The sequence below is a fragment of the Peromyscus californicus genome, unplaced genomic scaffold (assembly GCF_007827085.1).
Source record: "Peromyscus californicus insignis strain IS unplaced genomic scaffold, ASM782708v3 Scaffold_3__1_contigs__length_106647218, whole genome shotgun sequence".
Taxonomy (NCBI): Eukaryota; Metazoa; Chordata; class Mammalia; order Rodentia; family Cricetidae; genus Peromyscus; species Peromyscus californicus.
The window spans coordinates 23,745,775-23,770,309 of NW_026294551.1; the positions used below are offsets into that span (position 1 = coordinate 23,745,775).

Sequence of the window (24,535 nt, forward strand, 5' to 3'; positions counted from 1 at the left end):
ACCCAGGGTCAATTCCCAGGACTTGGATGGTGTTTCACAACTATCTCTGATTGTAGTCCTAGGAGATCGGACACCCTTTTTCGCACATGCAGGCAAAACCCCCATATATAAAAAATAAAACCTCAAAAATACTAAAGAAAATTGAGTGGTGGATTGCTGGCCTGGCATGGGCAAGGCCAAGTTCTGTTCTAGCACTCAAAAAGTGAATAAAACATAAGAAAGGAATCGTAGTTGAATAATAAAGTAGTGTTATGTATTTACTTGCCCAGGTGGTCGCAATGGCTATGGAGCCAAACTGTGTAACATATTCAGCACCAAATTTACTGTGGAAACAGCCAGTAGAGAATACAAGAAAATGTTCAAACAGGTAAGTCAATAGGTATCTTGTAATGTGTCTTTAAGTTATAGTACAATCATTTATAATGACATTAATGTTTGGTTAAATTTAACAATTTGTAAGCTACATAAAATTATTTTCCAGAATATAGACACTTAAATTATTTGCTTCTCATTTGTTTATGAAATGGATTGGCTTTTTCATCTTTCCTGTTCTTCACTGCCATAGACATGGATGGATAACATGGGGAGAGCTGGTGAAATGGAACTCAAGCCCTTTAATGGAGAAGATTATACATGCATTACCTTCCAGCCTGATTTATCGAAGTTTAAAATGCAAAGCCTGGACAAAGATATTGTTGCACTGATGGTTAGAAGAGCATATGATGTTGCTGGTTCCACTAAAGATGTCAAAGTCTTTCTCAATGGAAATAGACTGCCAGTGAGTATTTTTCTGGGTAATAAGGCTACAAAGGAATTTGTGAGCATTGTCAAGTACACAATTTGTGTTCCACCCACATTTTCTTATAATTTCTCAGATAAGTTCCTGAAAAGAGACTTGACTAGCACACTTTTTAAAAATCATCTCATTCCATTTATTTATTTATTTATTTGCTTATTTACTTACTTACTTACTTACTTACTTATTTTTCTTTTTTTCTGAGATAGGGTTTCTCTACATAGCCCTGACTATCTTAGAACTCACTCAGTAGACCAGACTGGCCTTGAACTCACAGAGATCTGTCTGTCTCTGCCTCCCCAGTGCTAGAACTAAAGGCGTGCGCCACCACTGCCTGGCTGTATTTCAAATTTTTAATGTATGTGGGTGTTTTGCCTAGACTGTGTATGTATGTGTACAACATGAATGCAGTGCCTGTGGAGGCCAGAAGAGTGTGTGAGCTACCAAGTGGGTCCTGGAAATCAAACCCAGGTCCTCTGGAAAGCAACTGGTGCTCTGAACTGCTCTCTTCAGCCCTTAAATGTTTTTGTTCTCTCACTTTTCTCTCTTCCCCCCCCCCCCCCCCCCCCCCCCCCCCCCCCCGAGACAGGGTTTCTCTATGCAGCTTTGCGCCTTTCCTGGAACTCACACTGTAGACCAGGCTGGCCTTGAACTCACAGAGATCCACCTGGCTCTACCTCTGGAGCACTGGGATTAAAGGCGTGAGCCCAGCTCTCTTCCTTAAATAACCATCCTCTCAACCTTCCAGTGAATATCATTTTAGTGGTTTATAAAAATCCTCCTAGGCTGGGAAGACAGCTCAGTATGTAAAGCGTTTGCTATGTAAGCATGAGGACCTGAGTTTGCATCCCAAGGCCCACATACAAAGCCAGGCGTGGAGCCACATGGCTGTGCAGACACCGGTGGATCTAAGGAGTTCATTGGCACTCAGGTCTGGCCAAAATGGTGAGCTTCAGGTTCAGTGAGAGAGTTTATACCAAAAATAAGTTGGAGAAGTGATTGAGGCAGACATCCAGATGTCAACCTCTGGCCTCCAGAGTTATGTCTTCATGGATAAACACATATGTACACAAAGTTATTGAGGGTTTTTTATATTTACTTTTGTGTATGTGTATAGCATATACCACAGATCACAGCAAGTGTGTGGGGGTCAGGGGACAATTTGTACAAATCAGTTGTCTTCTACCAGGTGGGTCCCAGGGCTTGAACTCAATGTTATGAGGCTTAGCCATAAGTGCCTTTACCTGCTGCGCCATGTTGACAGCTCACAGTTTTTGTTTTTCTTTGTTTTGTTTGTTGGTTTTGGTTTGTTTGTTTGTTTTTGTTTTGTGAAAGAACTATGTAGCTCTGGCTGCCTCTGCCTCCCAAAAGCTAGGATTAAAGGCATTCATCACCACACCAGGCTCATTTTTTTTTTTTTTTTTTTTTGGTTTTGTTTTTTGTTGGTTTGGTTTGGGTTGGTTTTTGGTGGCTTTGCTTTTTGTTTTTTGAGATAGGGTTTCTCTGTGTAGCCCTGGCCATCCTGGAACTCACTCTGTAGACCAGGCTGGCCTTGAACTCACAGAGATCCATCTGCCTCTGCCTCTGCCTCTGCCTCCCAAATGTTGGGATTAAAGGTGTGCACCACCACTGCCCAGCTTGTATTTTCTTGTTTTTTTAATTAAAGTCAGTAAGATGGTTCAACAGTTCTGTTTTCTAGAAACCCGTATTGATAGGAGTGAACTGACTCCTGATAGTTCTCCATCTCTGTGTACATACCATGGCATGTGCATACCCAATTTCTCTCTCCCTACTCTACCCCTTTCTCACATACACATAAGCTAAAGTTTTAAAATAAAAAATATCAACTCTTATTCTATTTAACTTTAAATGTATTTACTTATGTATGAATGTCTTGCTTGCACATGTGTATGTGCATCCTCTGTATGCCTGCTACCCAAGTTCACAGGAGGTCATCAGATGCCTTGTGAGCCTCTGTATGGGTGCTGAGATCTGAATGCTGGTCCTCTGCAAGAGCAGCAAGCACTCTTAATCACTGAACCATCTCCCCAGTCCTCTCCTAGTCTGTTAGTGATTCCATTTTTCCACTGTTGTTTTTTCTGTGTTTGTTTGAATTTCCCATTATTTTAACACCACTCTTCTTTAATTCCTATACAGGTAAAAGGGTTCCGCAGCTATGTGGATATGTACTTGAAGGATAAGTTAGATGAAACCGGTAACGCACTGAAAGTAGTGCATGAACAAGTCAACCCAAGGTGGGAAGTGTGCTTAACAATGAGTGAAAAGGGCTTCCAGCAAATTAGCTTTGTCAATAGCATTGCTACTTCTAAGGTAATTTTTGAGAGTTTTATTAATTTTTTTAAATATAATATAAAAAACATTTGTCTAAAGTATGGTTGATTCTGAGGCGTTATAAAATGGTATTTTTTCGTTAGGGTGGCAGACATGTTGATTATGTAGCTGATCAGATTGTGAGTAAACTGGTGGATGTGGTGAAAAAGAAGAACAAGGGTGGTGTCGCAGTGAAAGCACACCAGGTGCGTACGGAGTTCGCTGCGCTTCCTCCTCTTAACGCAAGAAGACTGAGGGGCTGGGGGTGGCTTGCTGGTAGAACGCTTGCTTTACATGTTCAGGGTCCTAGGCTCAGTCCCTAGCACTAAGATGGGGTGGGGCTTAAAGACATTTTGGTGACTATATCAACTTATTACAGGTGAAAAATCACATGTGGATTTTTGTAAATGCCTTGATCGAAAACCCAACATTTGACTCTCAGACAAAAGAAAACATGACTTTACAAGCCAAGAGCTTTGGATCGACATGTCAATTAAGTGAAAAATTCATCAAAGCTGTGAGTACTTACATGAAAATTAAACTAGAAATGTCTTATTTTATTTCTCCTTGTCCTCAGCTCTGCAGAAACAAAAATTGCTTGCTGCACTATACTTGTTCAGACCTCTTCAGTCTGTGTTTTGTTTTTACAACAGTCTAGCTTTGTAGCCTAGGCTGGCCTCTTAACTCCAGATCCTCCTGCCTTGCACCCACTAGTGCTAGAGTTAAGCAGTATACCATCATGCCTGGCCCTGATCTGACAGGTTCATCAGTCTTAACTAGGTGTTAGTTTACCGTCAGCTTGTCTGTATTTCCTAAAAACATACACTTAAACTATTACCTCATCCCAGTATGTGGAACTCTACTCTGCACCAAATAAAACTTACCTTACTTAAAAAGCACCAACCAACCACTAGATTGAATACAAAGTAAAAGTAGGAGCTCCTTTATTTCCTCTCTCTAATCTAACTAGTAAGGAACATCTGTTGATAACTCATTAGCCCCCACTGTTCTCTCTTCTTCAGATCACTGTGACAGCTTCTTCTTAACCTTCCTGTTGCTTCCAGTCTTCCCCTCCACAGTGCTCTTGCCTGACATTTCTGGTTTCACTCTTGAAATCCTTTAATATCTTCCACTGAGGAAAAGTGCAGATTCCCTTCTCTGTTGAAAGCCTTTACATTCTTCTCTCTTTCAGCTAAGATAGCTCCAGTATAATATTAAACTTACATTATTATTACATAGCAAACTTCTCAATCATAACTCATCACTCTTGTAATTTCTTTTTTTTGGGGGGGGGGATTTGAGTAGTCGGGGCTGTCCTGGATTTCGCTCCGTAGACCAGGCTGACCTCAATCTCACTGAGATCCTACCTGCCTCTGCCTCTGCCTGTGAGTGCTGGGATTAAAGGTGTGCGACTCTGCCACCAAGCCACACTTGTAATTTTTTGTTTCTATCTTCCACGTTATCTTTCAGCCTCATGAGGGCACAGATATGACTTGTTTGGTTTCTTTTTTTGTTTGTATTTTCATGTGTATGTGGTGTGCATGTTTTGTTTGTGTAGGCACATGTGTGAGGGATGTGCATGGATGTGGAGCCTGACGTTGATCTCAGGAATCATCCTGGATCCCTCTTCCACCTTACTGAGTGAGGCAGGGTCTTTCAATCAAACTTAGAGCTGGCAATATGGCTGGCTAGCCTCACTAGCCAGTTTGCTCTGGAGATCCCTGTCTCTTCCCCCAAGGCTGGGATTAGAAGTGGGCTGCCATTCCTATCTGGTATTTACTTAGGTAGTGCTCAGCAATCACCTATAACCAAGGAGCCATCTCCCTAGTCCTGACTTATTTTAACCCCGGTATCTCCAACAAGTAGTTCAGTGCCTGGCACAACCTAAGTCCATAAAAAGTATTAAGTGAATGAGTCCAGAGGAATCAGCTTCTTCAGGGATAAGACCCTAACATCGAAAGATCCAGGGGTTGCTATGTCACACACACACCTCGACTAGTCTATAAATGTTGCAGTTTTTTTGAGTTTTGTTTTGTTTTGCTTTGTATATTTGGTTGGTTTTCCGATAGGATCTCACTGGTTAGCCATGGCTGGTCTGAAACTAAAATCCGTCTGCCTCTGCCTCCCAAGTGCTAGGATCAAAGTCTTATGGCACCACACCTAGCTCTCTTTCAAATTATTTTATTTTCCTAGGAACTTATATGTTTGACTGAATCTTTCCTAACGTGAATGTTTCTGTTTTGAAGGCAATTGGCTGTGGTATTGTTGAAAGCATACTGAACTGGGTGAAGTTTAAGGCCCAAATCCAGTTAAACAAGAAGTGTTCAGCTGTAAAACATAACAGAATCAAGGGAATCCCCAAACTTGATGATGCCAACGATGCAGGTACACATTTAATGTTTACTTCAATAACAGCAGCATACTGTGATCTGTTTCTCTTAACACTTAATGTTCAGCGGAATAACTCTCTTAAAATATAAGCCAGTTTCATACTGGGCAATAGTGGCGCGTGCTTTTAATCCCAGTACTTGGAAGTCAGAGGCAGGCGTATGTCTGTGAGTTCGAGGCCAGTATGATCTACACTGGATTCCAGGATAGCCAGAGCTGATACACAGAGAAGTCCTGTCTCAAAAAAACAAAAAAATTAACCAAGTTCTTAGTGAATACCTAGGTTATTTCCAATTTGGGTCATTTTAATAATACTGAGATGATTTTAAAGAGAATACAGTAATCTACCTAACAAGCATTTGCAGTATAATATCAAATCTCCAACAGCAGCATAAATATTGTAAGGCATTAATCTAAGAGTTTAACGTACTAAGTCAGACGTTAGTGTTGCATACCTTTAATCCCAGCACTTGGGAGGCAGAGCCAGGTGGATCTCTGTGAGTTTGAGGCCAGCCTAGTCTACAGAGTGAGTTCTAGGACAGCCAGAGCTATACAATGAAACTTAGTCTCAAAAAAACAATACTAAACTCTATTATGCTATGTTTCTCTTTTACTTATGATACTTAATGATAAAAGCATAGTGAGAGTAGCTGGTACAATAGTTAAAGTGATGTGTACTATAATAACTATGTCTTATTGTACTACACTCACCCTATGAAGGTTCTGGGAAATGTTATGTCATAAAAGATATTAATAAGTTCAGACATGTTTTTTTTGTATTTTTTTGTTTTTTGAGACAGGGTTTCTCTGTGTAGTTTTGGTGTCTGTCCTGGATCCCACTCTGTAGACCAGGCTGGCCTCGAACTCAGAGATCCACCTGGCTCTGCCTCCCAAGTGCTGGGATTAAAGGCATGCGCCACCACTGCCCAGCTCAGACATATTTTTATCTCTAGCACAGTCAGGCAAATTTCTGTGTTCAAGGCCAGCCTGGCCTATATAGTGAGTTATAGGCTAGCCATAGCTATATAATGAGAGAGATAAACAATATAAGCATTGTGATGTTTTATTTCTTTACTAAATAATGATTATCTGAGTTTGCATTCACGACAGATGATCTGATAACTGAGCTACTAAATGACTAACAGACAAATAGTTTATGAGCACTTTGAATAAAGTAATAATTGATGTCCCAGGTAGGATTACATGACGTTTTGAAACATCAGACAAAACTAATGAATTGTTTATTTCATTTCTTTTTTTTTTTTTTTTTTTTTTTGGTTTCTTGAAATAGGGTTTCTCTGTGTAACAGTCCTGGCTGTCCTGGAACTCACAGAGATCGGCCTGCGTCTGCCTCCCAAGTGCGGGATTAAAAGCATGTACCACCACCGCCAGGGAATGGTTTATTTCTTGAACCTTAAAAAAAATATTTATTTAGGGTCTGGAGAGATGGCTAAGCAGTTAAAGAGTACTGGCTGCTCTTCAGAGGTCCTGAGTTCCATTCCCAGCAACCACATGGTGGCTCACAACCATCTATAGTGGGATCAGATACCCTCTTCTGACATAAAGTTGTACATGCAGATAGAGCACTTATATACATAAGATAAATAAATCTTTAAAAAATACTGATTTAATTTGTATGTGTGGAGGTCAGAGGACAACTCACAAAAGTGGTTTCTCTCTGCCATGTGGGTCCTAGATTGTCAGGTTTGGAGGCAGGTGCTATCTAGCTGGCCCTATTTTAGTGTATTTTTAGACATAATTGTGTTATGTAACCCAGACTGGTCTTGAACTCATGATTTTTTTATCTCATTCTCCAAAGTGTTAGGATTACAGTCATGAGCTGTCATAATTGGGCTTGAATTTTCTACTTAGTATTCTCAGGCTATTGTTAATTGAAAATTTGGAAATTAGAAAATCCATGGTGCCTAGAGAGTTGGATCAGCAGTGAAATCCTTATACTGCTCTTGTATAAGACCCAAGTTAGAGCCGGGTGGTGGTGGCGCACGGCTTTAATCCCAGCACTTGGGAGGCAGAGCCAGGCGGATCTCTGTGAGTTCGAGGCCAGCCTGGACTACCAAGTGAGTTCCAGGAAAGGCACAAAGCTACACAGAGAAACCCTGTCTCGAAAAACCAAAAAAAAAAAAAAGACCCAAGTTAGGTTCCCAGAATTCATGTTGGATGGCTCACAACTGCCTGTAACTCCAATTCCAGGCAGTCCAATGCCTATGGCTTCTGCAGGCACCTGGACTCACATACACATAAATCCATACAGACACATAATTCAAAATAATAGAAATAATTTTTTCCAAGTAAAACCATAGATAAAGTAGACTACTGTATTAATTTACTATGAACCTTAACTGTAAAAAAATGTGTATGGGAAGCAGTGTTGGAGATTTGGTTCATCAGTTAAGAGCACTTGTTGTTCTTGCAGAGGACCCAGGTTCAGGGGTCCAACACCCACCTGTTGGCCCATAATTATCCATAACTCTAGTACAGGGCTCCAACACCCTCTTCTGATCTCTGTGGTGCACATACATACATGCAGGCAAAACATTCATACACATATATAATTGTTGGGTCCACTTTACTCCTAAGATAATTTGTTATAAATTATTTTGCTTTATTGCAGGCTATTGGCAGTATGTCTAAATCAGTATATTTGAGATTGATTGAGTTAAATGTACTAAAATTAATTTGTATATTTTTATTTTAGGGAGTCGAAACTCCACTGAATGTACACTTATCCTGACTGAGGGAGACTCAGCCAAAACTCTGGCAGTTTCAGGCCTTGGTGTAGTTGGAAGAGACAAATATGGGGTATTTCCTCTTAGAGGAAAAATACTCAATGTGCGAGAAGCTTCTCATAAACAGGTAGGCTATAATAGTAGTGTTGAAATTAGACTAGGGCCAATAGAGTGTAACTCAGTAGTGCAGCACTTGTCTGGTATGCATAAGGCCCTATGTTTAACCACCAGCACTGCAAAAGTGCTGTAGGGGAGGGATGGGATCTAAATCTAGTTTATAATGTAGGACTCCATGCTTGTATTTCGTGCCTTCACTCATTGGACATCTTAAAATATATCGTAGACTGTTATTTGAACAAATTGAGTGTGCTTGGCATGTACATAACCCTGGTTTCAATCCCTAGTAACATACACATATACACACAGAAAGAGAGAATGAGAAATGGGAGTTTGGATACATTGAAGTTTTATCTTAATAGATCTGATTTATGAAAGTGTAAGTAATAATTCAAAATACTGAGGCTCAAAAACACTCAAGCAACATATGTGTTTCAGATCATGGAAAATGCTGAAATTAACAATATCATCAAGATTGTTGGTCTTCAGTACAAGAAAAACTATGAAGATGAAGATTCATTGAAAACTCTTCGTTATGGGAAAATAATGATTATGACAGATCAGGTCAGATTTTTTTAGATTTTTAAACTGATATCAAATGTGTGGGCTCAGCTATGCACCTTCAGCAGCCCACAGAGTGGCTAGAACTATAAGCACATACACTGTACCTCACTAAGCAGGTCTTCCTATTACATTACTTCCCTGCCATAAAAAGAGCTTTACTCATTATCGCTAATGAACATCCAATCAGATATGCTGACATCATAATAAATCACTTGTACAAGATAAATAAATTTACTTTTGAATAGGCTTTTTTTAATTTGCATAGAAGAATTTTTGAAAAATTGCCAAATCAGTCATAATTTTATTTCTAAACAGTTCTTTGTGTTTGGCTTTTCAAATATCTCTAGGACCAAGATGGTTCCCATATCAAAGGCTTGCTGATCAATTTTATCCATCACAACTGGCCCTCTCTTCTGAGACATCGCTTTCTAGAGGAATTTATTACTCCCATTGTAAAGGTATGCACGTTCTGGAATGTAAAAAGACTCTAAGGCCCGTGCTTAATACTGGGTGTACCTGTAACTCTGGACATGTAATGTTTGTTATATGAGGAGCCTACAATGTTCAAAGCCATAGAGATGTGCTTTTTATCATAGGTGTCTAAAAACAAGCAAGAAATTGCTTTCTATAGTCTTCCTGAGTTTGAAGAATGGAAGAGTTCTACTCCAAATCATAAAAAATGGAAAGTCAAATATTACAAAGGTTTGTGATGAAACCCACATAGAAATTCTCAGTTTTGTTATGTGTTTTATAAGGCTATATGGGGTGACTTACCTGTTTTGTTCACCTCTATAGGTTTGGGCACCAGCACATCAAAGGAAGCTAAGGAATATTTTGCAGATATGAAAAGACATCGTATTCAATTCAAATACTCTGGGCCTGAAGATGATGCTGCAATCAGCCTGGTGAGTTTGAATCATACTGTACTTGTACATTCTGCTTTCAGAAGTCACCACTAAGCTGGTCAAATTATAGCTGTTTAATTTCCACAGAAGAGTGTTTTATGAAATGTTTCTGGTAAGCATATCCCACTGACAGGACTAGATATTAAAAAAACCAGAACTTTTGATGTTTTGTTGTAAAGAAAAGATCTTTGGAACCAGTAAGCATCAGTGACATCTTTCCCACCTTGTAATCTGTAGGCCTTTAGTAAGAAACAGGTCGATGATCGAAAGGAATGGTTAACTCACTTCATGGAAGACAGAAGACAGCGGAAGTTACTTGGCCTTCCTGAGGTAAGAATTTTAAATATACCCCATACAATATGCTATTTAACTGACTTTAGAATTGATGTTATACCAAATTAAAATTGCTAAATAGTATTTTCAGTAAAAAGTTTGATATAGTAACTATAGTATACAATAGTGGTCCTGTAAGATTATGAAGGCATTGAGAAAATTCTTACCTAGTAATATGGTCTTTTGGGGTAGGAGGTGTTTCGAGACAGTGTTTCTCTGTGTATTCCTTGCTGTCCTAGAACTCACTCTGTGGACCTGGCTGGCCTTGAACTCATAGCTCCTCCTTAGTGCTGGGATTAAAGGCTTGTATCAGTACCATCCGGGAATATAGTCTTAAAGTTATGTAGCAAGGCATTTCTCACATGTTCATGCTGATGCTGTTGTAAACAGTTACTATGCGATCAGTCATCTACAAGTATGTGCCATTCTGTGTAGTATGAAGTCAGTGACAAGTGGCCAGGCTGGGCTAGACAATGAGTCTCAAAAAAAAAAAAAACTTTAAAGGCTGGACTAACAGCTGAGATTGAGTGTATAGAAAGCCTGGAGTTTAATTCTCAGTACTTCTCCCCTCCCCCAAAAAAGTTTAATGTTTTATACACTGCTATGTTATTATTCTAGCAGCAGCCTCATACACCTATTGTTCTTTTTTGGTTGTTTTTGGAGACAGGGTTTCTGTGTGTGTGGCCCTGCCTGTCCTGGAACTCTATCTGTAGATCAGGCTGGCCTTAAACTCACAGAGATCTGCCTACTTCTGGGATTAAAGGCATGCACCACCACTGCCTGGCTCACCTATCGTTTTTTCAAGGACTGAAGAATTATTGAACAAATGATAGCTCTGATTGTTTTTATTTTTGGATTAAGCGTTGTTAATACCAGTACTTTATTTTCAACCAGATGGTCTAATGCAGTCTTTGATCCCTTAGGATTATTTGTATGGACAAACCACTACTTACCTGACCTATAATGACTTCATAAACAAGGAACTTATCCTGTTCTCCAATTCTGATAATGAAAGATCTATCCCATCTATGGTAGATGGTAAGTGTCAATGTCTTAGTCTGTTTTTATCATAAAAGATGATTTGTGCTCAGAAATTGCTAAATTGCAAATGCTAATGACTGTCCTTTCACTTTAAAGGTTTGAAACCAGGTCAGAGAAAAGTTTTGTTTACTTGTTTCAAACGGAATGACAAGCGAGAAGTGAAGGTTGCCCAGTTAGCTGGGTCAGTGGCAGAAATGTCCTCTTATCATCATGGTGAGGTAAACCCACAATCTTGAACAGTTCCAGAATGCCTTAAAGCAGAAATAATTGAAAGTTGTTCTCCAAACACATTTTGTACAAGTAGAGAAAAGCTTGTTAAATATTTCCAAACTAAAACGTATGATTATCCTTTTAACCAATAGTTTCTTTCTAGAAATAACATTCCTATTAGGATACTTGTCTGTAAAGTTATGTTCATAGATTTTTAACTAAGATTTAGTATGACTTGTATGGTATCAAAATTTAGATACCTAGAAGTCTTATGTTTGGGTACCTCTTCTACCATATATTTGTCTTGAAAACATCAGTATAAACATCTAAACCTCAAAACTTAACAAGATTATTATATGACTTAGTTGTAATAATGAATACACACACATAGCCCACATTTATTTTCATCTTTAATCAGATTGATGATTTTTCTTTTCCCTCCACAGATGTCACTGATGATGACCATTATCAATTTGGCTCAGAATTTTGTGGGTAGTAATAATTTGAACCTCTTGCAACCCATTGGTCAGTTTGGTACCAGGCTGCATGGTGGCAAGGATTCAGCTAGTCCTCGATACATCTTTACTATGCTTAGGTGAGTTTGCTTTTAGTGACTTGACATTACCAGTTTTGAAGCGTAAGAAACAAAAGTATTAAAGAAACAAAAGTATTAAACATTCAATGTTATAAACAGTTTCCAGCCTCAGCTTCACCATTGCAACAACACTCAGCAATTATCAACCATTGTCCTGGAAATGGTTGGGCATCTATGCTTGTTCACTTTCTTTGTTCTATGTTCCTGTCCTCTTTCCCACCCTAAACATTGGCCTCCCCAAGGACTCCTTCATCACTCTATCTACACTCATTTCTCGAATAATCAAATAAATTCTGATCTTTTATGTCTGACTGCTCTCTCATTAATTAGTGTTCTAACCAGTTCGAGCTGGGCATAGTGGTACAAGCCTGTAATCCCTGCAGAAGGAGGAGCTTCATGAGTTTGCTGCCAGTCTCAACTTACAGAGTGAGCCTCTATCTCAGAAAAGCCACTCCCAACCCAAAACAGTACACACACACACCTCTTCCAAAGTCAAATCCTGGGCTGAGACTAGCTTAGTCAGTAAAGTGCTGGCTATACAAACAGGTAGATCTGCGTTCCTTCCCACAACTCAGAATTTTAAGAAAGTGTCGGAGCTGGGCAGCAGTGGCACACGCCTTTAATCCCAGCACTTGGGAAGCAAAGGCAGGCAGATCTCTGAATTCCAAGACAGCCAGGGCTAGGCAGGAAATCCCTGTCTCGGGGCGGGTGTGGAGAAAATGTCAGGTATAGGGGCTGGAGAGATGGCACAGCAGTTAAGAGCATTTGCTGCTCTTCCAAGATGTTCAGTTTCTAGCACCTACATGTTGTTTCACCAATGTCTGTAACTCCAGTTCCAAGGGATCCAGTGCCTTCTACTGGCCTCCTTGGACATCAAGCCACACACATGGTACACAGGCATACCTGGCAGGGAAACACCTGTACGCATAAAATTATTATTTTTTATTAATTGAGATCTAATGGCACACATTTGTAATCCCAACACTGGAAAAGTGAAGACAGGCAGGTTCCTGGAGGTTTGCTAGCCAGCCAGCCTAGTCTAATTAGGGAGCTTCAAATTGGTGAGAGATGCTATCTCAAAAACCAGAAACTTGTGGTTGGCTCCTGAGGAGTGGCACCCAAAGATGACCTCTGATATTTACATGCATGCATATACATTTACACACAAAAGACCCAAAAAAAAAAAAAAAGCAATAGTTCATTTATTTGTCTATATTTATTTTTTGAGACCAAGTCTCACTATGTAACTCTGGCTATCCTGGAACTCACTATGTAAACCAAGTTAGCCTTGAACTCACAGAGGTCCACCTGCTTCTGCATCCCCAAGTGCTAGAACTAAAGACATGCCTCAGTTCACCCAGCAGGTCTTTTTTTTAAGATTTATTTATTTATTATGTATATAGTGTTCTGCCTACATATATGCTTACAGGTCAGAAGAGGGCACCAGATCTCATTACGGATGGTTGTGAGCCACCATGTGGTTGCTGGGAATTGAACTCAGGACCTCTGGAAGCCAGTGCTCTTAACCGCTGAGCCATCTCTCCAGGCCGTCTTTTTTTTTTTAATCCCTTAGTTGTCTTTACAAAAAAACATGCTATCTTTCTCATTTTTTAGACTAAAAGTCTTGAAGTCACCCTTAACTCTTTTCTTTACACTTTTTATCTAATTCATTAGCAAGTCCCATGATTTTTGCTTTGGAAAAATAGTAAGCATTCATCTCACTGTCTTTGCTCATAGCACCAATTAGTTTTAAACACGAGGTCACTGGTTCACTCCTGCTGCTTGCCCAGAGTAAATTTAGTCACCCAGACCTTGTGTGTTGTCTGCCCTGGGACTCCCTATGTCTTTTGATCCTTTTTCATACCATCTCTGTTCCAGATAGACTCTGTTGGACTTAGGAGATGGCACAATGAATAAAGTGCTTGCTGCCCATTTAAAGCTGGGTGCAGTAGCACATGTCTGTAATCTGGTGCTCGGATGGCATAATGGAAGGTGGAGGCAGGAGAGTCCCTGTAAGCTGATGTTGTGGGGGACAATGTCAAAAAGCTAACCTGGCATACATAGTAGCAAACAACAGGAGACCCTGTCCCACAATGGTGGAAGGCAAGGATTGATACCCAGAGTTGTCCTCACACTTCCACGTGTCCACATTAACACTCTCCACACACATATATATATTACATACATACATATACACACCAAGAGGGAGAGAAAAGAAAGATAGGAACTCATATGTTATTCAGGTTGAGCTAACTCCTGGCCTGAAGTAATCCCTGTATCAGCTTTCCACAGGCACGTGCCTCATGCTTTGAATCTTCATACTTTCTGTTGTGGTTTTTGTAACACCCTACCCACGTTAGCATTTTTCTGTGTGTGTATATGCATGTGTGGGCAACCCTGGGTGCCATCACCCCCTTTCTTGTTTTTAAGGCGACACCTCTCACTGACCTAGTACTTGCCAGGCTAGCCAGCAAGCCCCAAGGAGTCCACTTGTCTTCACTTGCCTGGCACTAGGGTTATAACTGAGTGCTACTCCACTTATTATTTGTATGTGGGTTGTTCTAAGGTTAAACTCAAGTCCTTGTGCTAGCATATAGATTGAGCTGTCTGCCCAGCCCAGCACTCTTTTTATTTGGTATGGTTTTGATTTGGGTTTTTTGAAGCAGTCTTAATATATATCCAAGGTAAGCCTCAAACTCAAAATCCTCTCTCACTACATCTCCAGGTACCAGGATTATAGATGTGTTGCTACGAAGTCATTTTTTGTGCCCCGAGTAATCGCTCTACTAATTTCCTTTTTAGCATTCTGCCCTACAGAATACATGTTCATTATCTATCTACCTGTACTAAATCATGAGCTTGACAGGTTTGGGTTTGGGTTTGGGTTTGGGTTTGGAGCAAGGACTGACTATGTTCCTTGATGGGCCTGGAACTCACATAGATCCAGCTGGCTCTGCCTTTGCCACCGAGTGCAGGCTTGTGCCACCATGCCCGACTGACTGAGAAGTGCCAAGGCCATTTTACTAAGTGATATTCTCTGCTCTCTTTAGCCCTTTGACTCGGTTGTTATTTCCACCAAAAGATGATCACACATTAAAGTTTTTATATGATGACAACCAGCGTGTGGAGCCTGAATGGTACATTCCTATTATACCCATGGTGCTGATAAATGGTGCTGAGGGAATTGGTACCGGATGGTCCTGCAAAATCCCCAACTTTGATGTCCGTGAGGTCGTGAATAATATCAGACGACTATTGGATGGAGAAGAGCCTCTGCCCATGGTAAGTGTTCTGGGTTAGGAACTTTGTTTTTTCCTCAGGCATAGTTGAGTGCATTCTACAATAAAGTGTACAAATGTGAGATTTATTTCATACTTTAGATTTGTTTGTTGAACATATTTGTGATTTAACATTTAGAAAACTTTTTCATTGTTGTTAATTTAGCTCCCAAGCTACAAGAATTTCAAAGGTACTATCGAAGAACTGGCTTCAAATCAGTACGTGATTAATGGAGAAGTAGCTATTCTGAATTCAACAACCATTGAAATCTCAGAGCTTCCTGTCAGAACATGGACCCAGGTAAGTAACTGTTGATTTCTTGGTTTTTCAATTGAAAAATGTTATTGTTGCTGTTGACTGACTATTCAAGAGACTCCTTACAAAAGGATTACTGTGTTTTGTTTTGTTTTTAGACTTACAAAGAACAGGTTCTAGAACCCATGTTGAATGGCACTGAGAAGACACCCCCTCTTATAACAGATTATAGGGAATACCATACAGATACCACTGTGAAGTTTGTCATAAAGATGACTGAAGAAAAATTGGCAGAGGCAGAGAGAGTGGGACTACACAAAGTCTTCAAACTGCAGACTAGTCTCACTTGCAACTCTATGGTATGTCTTATTTTGTAAGAGATATATCTTTCAAAACTAGTATTGTTAGGCATGGATCCCCTCTAGTAATCCTAGCACTCCAAAGACAGAGACAGGAGGATCATTATGAATTCCAAAGCTATCCTGGGCTATGTAGTCAGACCCTGTCTCAAAAAGAAAGGCTGGAGAGGTGGCTCGGCAGTTAAGAGCGCTGAGTGCTTGTTCATTGGACCTGGGTTCACTTCTCAGCATCCACATGGCAGTTCACAACTGCGTGACTCCGTCTGAGCCATTCAAGGTCCTCTTCTGGCCTCCATGGACAGCACGCAAGCACGTGTTACAATACAAACATACAGGCAAACAGCCATGTATATAATGTTTTTTTTCAATTAATAATTGATTTTTAAAGGGCATATCGGTTACCCAATTTATTGATTCATAGCTTGAATCTCTTGAATCTTTTCTTTTCCAGGTGCTTTTTGACCATGTAGGTTGCTTAAAGAAATATGACACTGTGCTGGATATTCTGAAGGACTTCTTTGAGCTCAGGCTTAAATATTATGGATTAAGAAAAGAATGGCTTCTAGGAATGCTTGGTGCAGAATCTGCTAAACTGAATAATCAAGCTCGTTTTATATTAGAGAAAATAGATGGCAAAATAATCATTGGTATGTAAACATCTACTAAATATTTAAAGTGCGGGATAGTTTTTCCTAGATTGTTTATTGTTGTTTGTAGGGGTGTAGTGGTACTGGGGCTCAAATCTAGGGCCTTATACTTGCTAAGCATGTACTCTGTATTAGTCTCACCCCTCCCCCACCCCCAGACTGAGCATCTAAAGAAATCAAGACTGAATGTTTAGACAGGATGAGACTAGAGAATTAAAAGATCTTGTGTGGGGCTGGGGTGTAGCTCAGAGTGTAGAATGCCTTCCTGACATCCACAAGGTCCTAGGTCCAACAACTGCATCAGCTTCCCAGTAGTGCACATCTGTTATTCCAGTACTGGGGACAGGAAGCAGGAGGATCAAGGCCATCCTTGGCTACATAGTGAATTTTAAACCAGCCTGGAGACCATGGGACCTTGTCTGAGAAAAAGACCTTGTATAACTAATTGATCACAAGAAGAGACACTGATCTGATCTTAAAATGAAGGAAAGGTATAAATATCTTTTAAAGAATACTGAAAAAGAGACAAATCTTAGGGATTTTTGTTTTATTGGAAATTCCATAAGCAATTAGCAGAGTTTAAAGAAAGAAAAGCATCTTCACTAAAGCTGGGTATAAGAACGAAGCTCAGAGATGTAGCCCAATTCTAGCCTAACCAACTAAGAAAGCCAGCAATTTTTTGTTGTTGTTGTTTTTTGTTTTTCAAGGCAGAGTTTCTCTGTGTAACAGCATGCACTACCACCCAGTGAAAGCCAGCAATATTAATAAGTTATAGGAAGTCCCAAAATATAATAGTACCAGTTACTGGTGATAAGACTAACTTTCTCATAGTACTCAAAAATGTTTAGCTTAACAGTTAATGTTTATTTTCATACCTACTTAAAAGCACTAGCATATCAGCCAACTTATTTCATAGATGCTATTGTTTCAGGCAAGGCTAAAATGAATGATACTAAACATGACTTGAATGAAAAAAAAGAAAGGGAGGGTTATATTTGGCTGACTGGAACTGGGAAATACTAGGATGGCCCAATCTTCTTGCAGAATAAATACCGAGGGTCTGCCAGGTGGCGGTGGTGCACACCTTTAATCCCAGCCCTCGGGAAGCAGGGGCAGGTGGAACTCTATGAGTTCGAGTGAGGCCAGCCTGGTCTACAGAGTGAGATCCAGGATGGGCACCAAAACAACACAGAGAAACCCTGTCTTGAAACAATAACCAAAAAAAAAAAAAAAAAAACCAAGGGTCTAAATATGTAATCTAAGGAATTGGAGAGATAGCTAAGTGGTTACAGCACTTGTTGCTCTTGCAAAGAACCCAGGTTCAGTTCCCAGGACCCACATGGTAGTTCAATACCATCCATAAATCCAGCCCCAGGAGATCTGATGCCCTTTTCTGGCCTGCACAGACACCAGGCACACATGTAGTGCACATACGTAAATGTAGGTAAAACATATAAAACCTAGGCTTGGGGGTGTTGGGGGGTGTGCTGGAGAAATGGCACAAAGGTTAAGAGTACTGGCTGTTCTTCCAGAGACCCTGAGTTCAAATCCCAGCAACCACATGGTGGCTCACAACCATCTATAATGAGATCTGTTGCCCTCTTCTGGTATGCAGGCATATATGCAGACAGAACACTGTGTACATAATAAATGAATAAGTAAATCTTTAAAATAAATAAATAAAACCTAGGCTGGGCAGTGGTGTCACACGCCTTTAATCCAGCACTCGGGAGACAAAAACAGACACATCTCTGAGTTCGAGACCAGCCTGGTCTACAGATCGAGTTCCAGGATAGCCAGGGCTACATGAAGAAACCCTGTCTCAGAAAAAAAAAAAACCAAAACGACAAACATGTAACCATTGTCAAGTTAAGTGATGAACAGTGGTACTCCAAAACTATATTGCTAGTGACTTTGACTGTCCCTCAAACCATATTTGACTAGAGCAGACACTGAAAGAGTACGTTGTGTGGTACTATGACTAAGAGCATCAAGCTTTGAGCAGATTGCTAAAGCCTAGACCAGTGACACATTGAAATAAAAGCCAGAGACCATAATTGAGTCACAGCCTCTTCAGAAGTGGAGGCTTTGATTCTTTTCTGTCCTTTAGAGAGTTACATAGATTTCAGCCTCTCTATAGTCTAAATGTCCCCAGGTAATTCAACTTTGTCCTGGTTCACAGAAATTTGGCTATGATCTGGACAGAAATATAGGCAAAATATAGACAGTTGAATTTCCAGTTTTGTGTGTTTGTGTTTGTTTGGTTTTGGTTTCTGATTTTTCAGACAGGGTCTCTCTGTGTAGCCCTGGCTGTCCTGGAACTCTCTTTGTACACCAGGCTCCACTCATAGCTCCACCTGCCTTTGCCTCCTGAGTATGGGATTAAAGGTGTGGACCACTGCCTGCCTCGGAATTTCCTGTTTAATCTTTTGACTTAATGTAGAAACACCTTATCCTTTTTCTAAAATCTTGCTCCAAGCTTATCTCTCTCTCTCTTTTTAATAGAAAATAAACCTAAGAAAGAGTTAATTAAAGTTCTCATTCAGAGAGGATATGATTCCGATCCTGTGAAGGCCTGGAAAGAAGCTCAGCAAAAGGTAAATTCTTTGTTAGCCACTGGCTAAGGTCTGAATATGTTTATTCTATTTATTTATCGGCTATGACACACATGCAAGCAGAACAGCCATACACATAGAATGAAAGTGGGAAAGTTTTAATTAAAAAATGTAAAATCTGTTTTCTTGCATTTTTAGAGGTCACAAGTAAAAAAAAAATCAAGGACCCTGTATGTTTGTATTTCATAGTCTATGTTTTAACTCATCCCTTAGGTTCCAGACGAAGAAGAAAATGAAGAAAGTGACAATGAAAACAGTGACTCCGTAGCAGAATCTGGACCAACTTTCAACTACCTTCTTGATATGCCCCTTTGGTACCTAACCAAGGAAAAGAAAGATGAACTGTGCAAACAAAGAAATGAAAAGGTGAGTTGTAGATACAATGGGATGACCAATGTTTAATATTGTTCTGATAGGGGAAAAATAAACTGTGTTCTGTTTAAAAATACTATTTGTACATGTTTACTATCTCAATTTTTTGGTAATCTTATGAAGGAACAAGAGCTCAACACATTAAAGAAAAAGAGTCCATCAGATTTGTGGAAGGAAGATCTGGCTGTTTTCATTGAAGAACTGGAGGTATGTGTTTATAAAGGCTATATATTAATACTTAGAGACCAGCAACATGCCTTTTCTTTTTTTTTTTTTTTTTTTTTTTTTTTTTTTGGTTTTTCAAGACAGGGTTTCTCTGTGTAGTTTTGGTGCCTGTCCTGGAACTCACTTTCTTATGTGTGTTTGTGTGTTGGAGGGGGGTTGGGTAAGTGCAGGTGCACAAAGACCCAAGGTGCCAATCCCCTGGAGCTGTAGTTACAGGCAGTTGTGAGTCACCCAGTCTGGGTTCTGAGAACTGAATTCATCCTCAGCAAGAGCAGTGAGGTCTCCTAATCACTGAACCATCTGTCCAGCTCAAGCAGCAAGCCTTTTTATCAAGAAACTTCACATTTGATAAAAGAAGAAATAAATATTGGAGGAGGAGGAAGACATCCAAAATAATGAAAAGGCTAGATATAGTAGCCACATAGACAATAAACCTGTAATCTCAGACTAATGCAGGAACATCACAAGTTTGAGGCCAGCCTGGGCTACCCAACATGTTCAAGGCCAGCTTGAACTGTATATGTTGTAAGATCCTATCAAAATCCAAGTACTAGGAATACCATACAATTGTAGAGCACTTGCCACACATGTGCAAACTTTTGCCCTCTATGGGTAGCACTTCAAAAAATAGTAACATGGAAGAACACACTCACCTAAGCTGGGCGGTAGTGGTGCACGCCTTTGATCCCAGCACTCAGGAGGCAGAGGCAGGCGGATCTCTGTGAGTTCCAGGCCAACCCTGTCTCGAAAAAAACAAACAAAAAAGAACATACTAAGCAGAGCGTGGTGCACATGCCTGTAATCCTAGCGTTTGAGAGGAAGATGGGTTGAAGGTCATCCTCAGACACAAGGACATGGAGGCCATCATCCTGCACAACAAGGAAACAGAAGCAGAGGGCAGCCAGGATGGCTCCGCAGGGGAAGCACTTGCTGTACGAGCCTGGCACCCCAGTTCAATCCCCAGACTAGGTGGGAGGAGGAGAGAACCCACTCCACAAAGGGGTTCCCGGTTCTACATGCTGCCTGTGGCAAGCACATGCACACACATGCAGTAATGATAATATGTCTTTAAAGAGAGAAGGACAGGAACAGTAAATTAGTAAATTCTACTTAGCATAAAGTAAATGATGGTAAGAAATAGACCAAAATTCATACTTTTACAGAAGAAAGCGCTAGAGTTAACTCACGCTTAGAGGTGGCCACTCAGTTTCAGAATCTCCTTTGTTACTACAGTCTCCTTAGCAATCCTTAGTTTCTTGATACAACAACTATGTCTATGCATAGTTTATCCTGTAGCACGGTTTCCATCTTGTCGTCAGAAGATTAAGTGAAGACATTAGTCATAGGCACCTAATTCTTCTGTCTCTGCCCTCCCAAAGTCAGCCACGTGGTACCGTCCCTAAGGCTGATCAACATTTATCTTAAGTTGTAAATCTTAAAGTTGTTTAATAACTGCCTTTAGGTGTCATGTTGTCTTCATCTACAACTCTGTTCTCCTACTTCCCTTTCATAGGTTGTCGAAGCCAAGGAGAAACAGGACGAGCAAGTAGGACTTCCTGGAAAGGGGGGGAAAGCCAAGGGGAAGAAAGGACAAGTGTCGGAAGTCTTGCCTTCTCCCCGGGGAAAGAGAGTCATTCCCCACGTCACCATGGAGATGAAAGCAGAGGCAGAAAAGAAAATTAGGAAGAAGATTAAGGTAATACCTCAAGCAAATTTGTCTTTAGAAATGGAACAGATTAGGTCAGTGTTCAGTTCACATGGTGGAAGAAGAGAACTGACCTATGCAAGCTGCCCTCTGACCTCTGACCATAAATAAGTAGTGTAATATATTTTTTTCAGTGGAGCAAATTATATCTAAGTTTCTTTCTTTTTTTTTTTTTAAGATTTATTTATTTATTATATATACAATATTCTACCTGCATGCATGCCTGCAGGCCAGAAGAGGGCACCAGATCTCATTAGAGGTGGTTGTGAGCTACCATGGGGTTGCTGGGAATTGAACTCAGGACCTCTGGAAGAGCAGCCAGTGCTCTAAAACCTATTTTTTTGGAATTTATCCTGTATCTAATGAGCTTTCCTTTCTCAAGCACCAATGTTTTGAAATACTTAAGTATTAAAGATCATAACTATACCTTTATTTGGGTCTCCTTTAGTATTTTATGTCTGTGGATGTTTTGCCTGCATGTGTGTCTGTACCACATGCATGCAGTGCCCATAGAAACCAGAAGACATTGGGTCTCCTGGAACTGGAGTTATAGACTGATGTGACCCTCCATGTAGGTGCTGGGAATTGAACCCTGGACCTCTGGAAGAGTAGCCAGTGCTCTTAACCACTGAGTCATCTCTCTAGCTCTTGATTTTAGATTTGTTTGTTTTATTTTTTTCCCAGCTAGAGTTTCACTATGTAGCTCTGGCTGTTCTGGATCTCACTCTGTAGACCAGGCTGTCATTGAACTCACAGAGATCCACCTGCCTCTGCCTCCCAAGGGCTGGGATTAAAGGTGCGCACCACCACTGCCCTGCGTATTTTAGATATCTTAACCAAAACCCAAAGAAAAATATATTTGTTCACTGTATTTGTTTCTGTATCTATGTATGTTTATGAATGTTTGACTTTATTCTTCCAAACGCTGAGAAGTTGAGTGTTTTTGTCCTGCTGGGATTTGTTGGTTCTTACATGTTGCTTTCTTTCAGAGTGAAAACGCTGAGGGCATTCCTGCTGAGGATGGTCTGGAACTAGGAGGCCTAAAACAGAGACTAGCAAAGAAGCAGAAGAAAGAGCCAGGTATTGCATGTTGGGCAAGATGTTACAAACTCTAAATTGTTGTTAATATGTTCTACATAGATATTTAGTATTTTTGTAGAGCTGAATTAAGTATTGTAAAGGAAGGTTGTATGTGAATTATATTTGAACCTTATGTTGTCTTTGTTTGATTTATTTTAGAAGAGACTCTTGTCATAGAGTTAGTGAGTTGAATTCCTTAGTTGGAATCTAAAGTAGTCCATCCTCCCTCCACCTTGTTTATCTTGTTTTTCCTTGGCTTCAACAGCCTACGAAAGGGATATGTGAGAGCAAATTCATAAGCATTGAAAGCATTATAGGGGGCTGGAGAGATGGCTCAGAGGTTAAGAGCACTGCTTGTTCTTCCAAAGGTCCTGAGTTCAATTCCCAGCAACCACATGGTGGCTCACAACCATCTGTAATGAGATCTGGTGCCCTCTTCTGGCCTGCAGGCAGAACACTGTATACATAATAAATAAATAAATCTTTAAAAAAAAAAAAAGCATTATAATGCCTGAGACTGCCCTTATAATCTGTGTGAGCAAGCATGGATGACAGGAATTAATTAACTCCTGGTGACCATCCAGATCTGAGATCTCAGCTCAGGCATCTAGTTCTTAAGGAACTTTCATGGTCGGTCATTTGTATCACATTATTTACTATAAAAACATCATTTATTTATGGGATTAAAGGACCAAACTCTGTACTCTATAGGAACAGAAAATGTGTGTTTCTACTCACTATTGTACCCTTAGCACCGTTATAGTATGTAGATAGTAATGAAGAAACCAGTATATCAACATAGTTAATTTCTGGGCCAGTGAGATAGCTTAGCATGTACAGGAGCTTGCCATCAAGACTGACAACTTGAGTTTGATCCCAAGAACCCATATGGCAGAAGGAGAGAGTCAATTCCCATAAGCTGTTGGTCTGACCTTCACTCAAGTGCACTCTCACACACATACATACACACAAATAAATGTAATAATATAAAACTTTTTTTAAAGTGTAAATAAAATCCCTATCTCTTTTGTAGATACCATGGCAAAGAAGCAAACTACGTTGCCATTTAAGCCCATCAAAAAAGGGAAAAAGAGAAACCCCTGGTCTGATTCTGAATCAGATATGAGCAGTAATGAAAGTAATTTTGATGTCCCTCCACGAGAAAAAGATCCAAGAAGAGCTGCAAGTAAGGAAAAACATAGAACATGCTAGCTATGCTGTAAAATTTGAATGACCAATTAACTTCAGGGTACTTCATTCCAAAAATTATTGCCTGTTAGAACAGTGAGTCAAATTTTGAAAAATTGAAGCATCTTTTAGAATATTAAACTGAAGCTGAGGTGGGCGGTGATGGTGCTCAGCTTTAATCCCAGCACTCAGGAGGCAGAGGCAGCAGATCTCTGTGAGTTCGAGGCCAGCCTGGTCTACAGAGCGAGTTCCAGGACAGCCAGAGTTACACAGAGAAACCCTGTCTTGAAAAACCAGAAGAAAAGAAATGTAGTTAAACTGAAGTTTATATATATTCATGAAATGTTAAGTCAAGCTGGAGGGATGGCATAGTGGTTAGGAGCACTGGCTGCTCTTCCAGAGGACCTGGGTTCAATTCCCAGCACCCATGTGGCAGCTCACTACAGACCATAACTCCAGTTCCCGGGGATCTAACTCCCTCTTCTGGCCTTCACAGGAATCAGGCATGCACATAGTATACAAATATACATGCAGGCAAAACACTCATGCATATAAAAGAAAATTAGTGCTATGGTAATACACAAGTACACACAAAAAACACAAATTAAAAAAATAAAATGGCTGGGTGGTGGTAGCAGCACATGCCTTTAATCCCAGCACTTGAGAGGCAGAGGCAGGTGGATCTCTGTGAGTTCGAGGCCAGCCTGGGCTACCGAATGAGTTCCAGGATAGCCAGGACTGTTACACAGAGATACCCTATCTTGAAAAACCAAAAAAGTAAAA

At 40.2% G+C, this 24,535-nt stretch overlaps 1 protein-coding gene across 1 annotated transcript in view; it reads left to right on the forward strand.

The window, feature by feature from the left end:
- The window catches only part of Top2a (DNA topoisomerase II alpha), a 31,792-nt gene that overhangs the window by 4,062 nt on the left and 3,195 nt on the right, over window positions 1-24,535 (forward strand). The window contains 25 exon segments of the mRNA XM_052756422.1: window positions 270-367; window positions 566-778; window positions 2,954-3,127; window positions 3,232-3,333; window positions 3,507-3,644; window positions 5,374-5,512; window positions 8,232-8,389; window positions 8,818-8,943; window positions 9,291-9,401; window positions 9,540-9,645; window positions 9,739-9,848; window positions 10,086-10,178; window positions 11,105-11,219; window positions 11,319-11,440; window positions 11,879-12,027; window positions 15,078-15,309; window positions 15,472-15,606; window positions 15,720-15,920; window positions 16,372-16,567; window positions 19,073-19,164; window positions 19,396-19,548; window positions 19,678-19,761; window positions 21,293-21,475; window positions 22,474-22,564; window positions 23,598-23,750. Of these exon segments, the coding sequence (XP_052612382.1) occupies window positions 270-367; window positions 566-778; window positions 2,954-3,127; window positions 3,232-3,333; window positions 3,507-3,644; window positions 5,374-5,512; window positions 8,232-8,389; window positions 8,818-8,943; window positions 9,291-9,401; window positions 9,540-9,645; window positions 9,739-9,848; window positions 10,086-10,178; window positions 11,105-11,219; window positions 11,319-11,440; window positions 11,879-12,027; window positions 15,078-15,309; window positions 15,472-15,606; window positions 15,720-15,920; window positions 16,372-16,567; window positions 19,073-19,164; window positions 19,396-19,548; window positions 19,678-19,761; window positions 21,293-21,475; window positions 22,474-22,564; window positions 23,598-23,750 (3,474 nt within the window).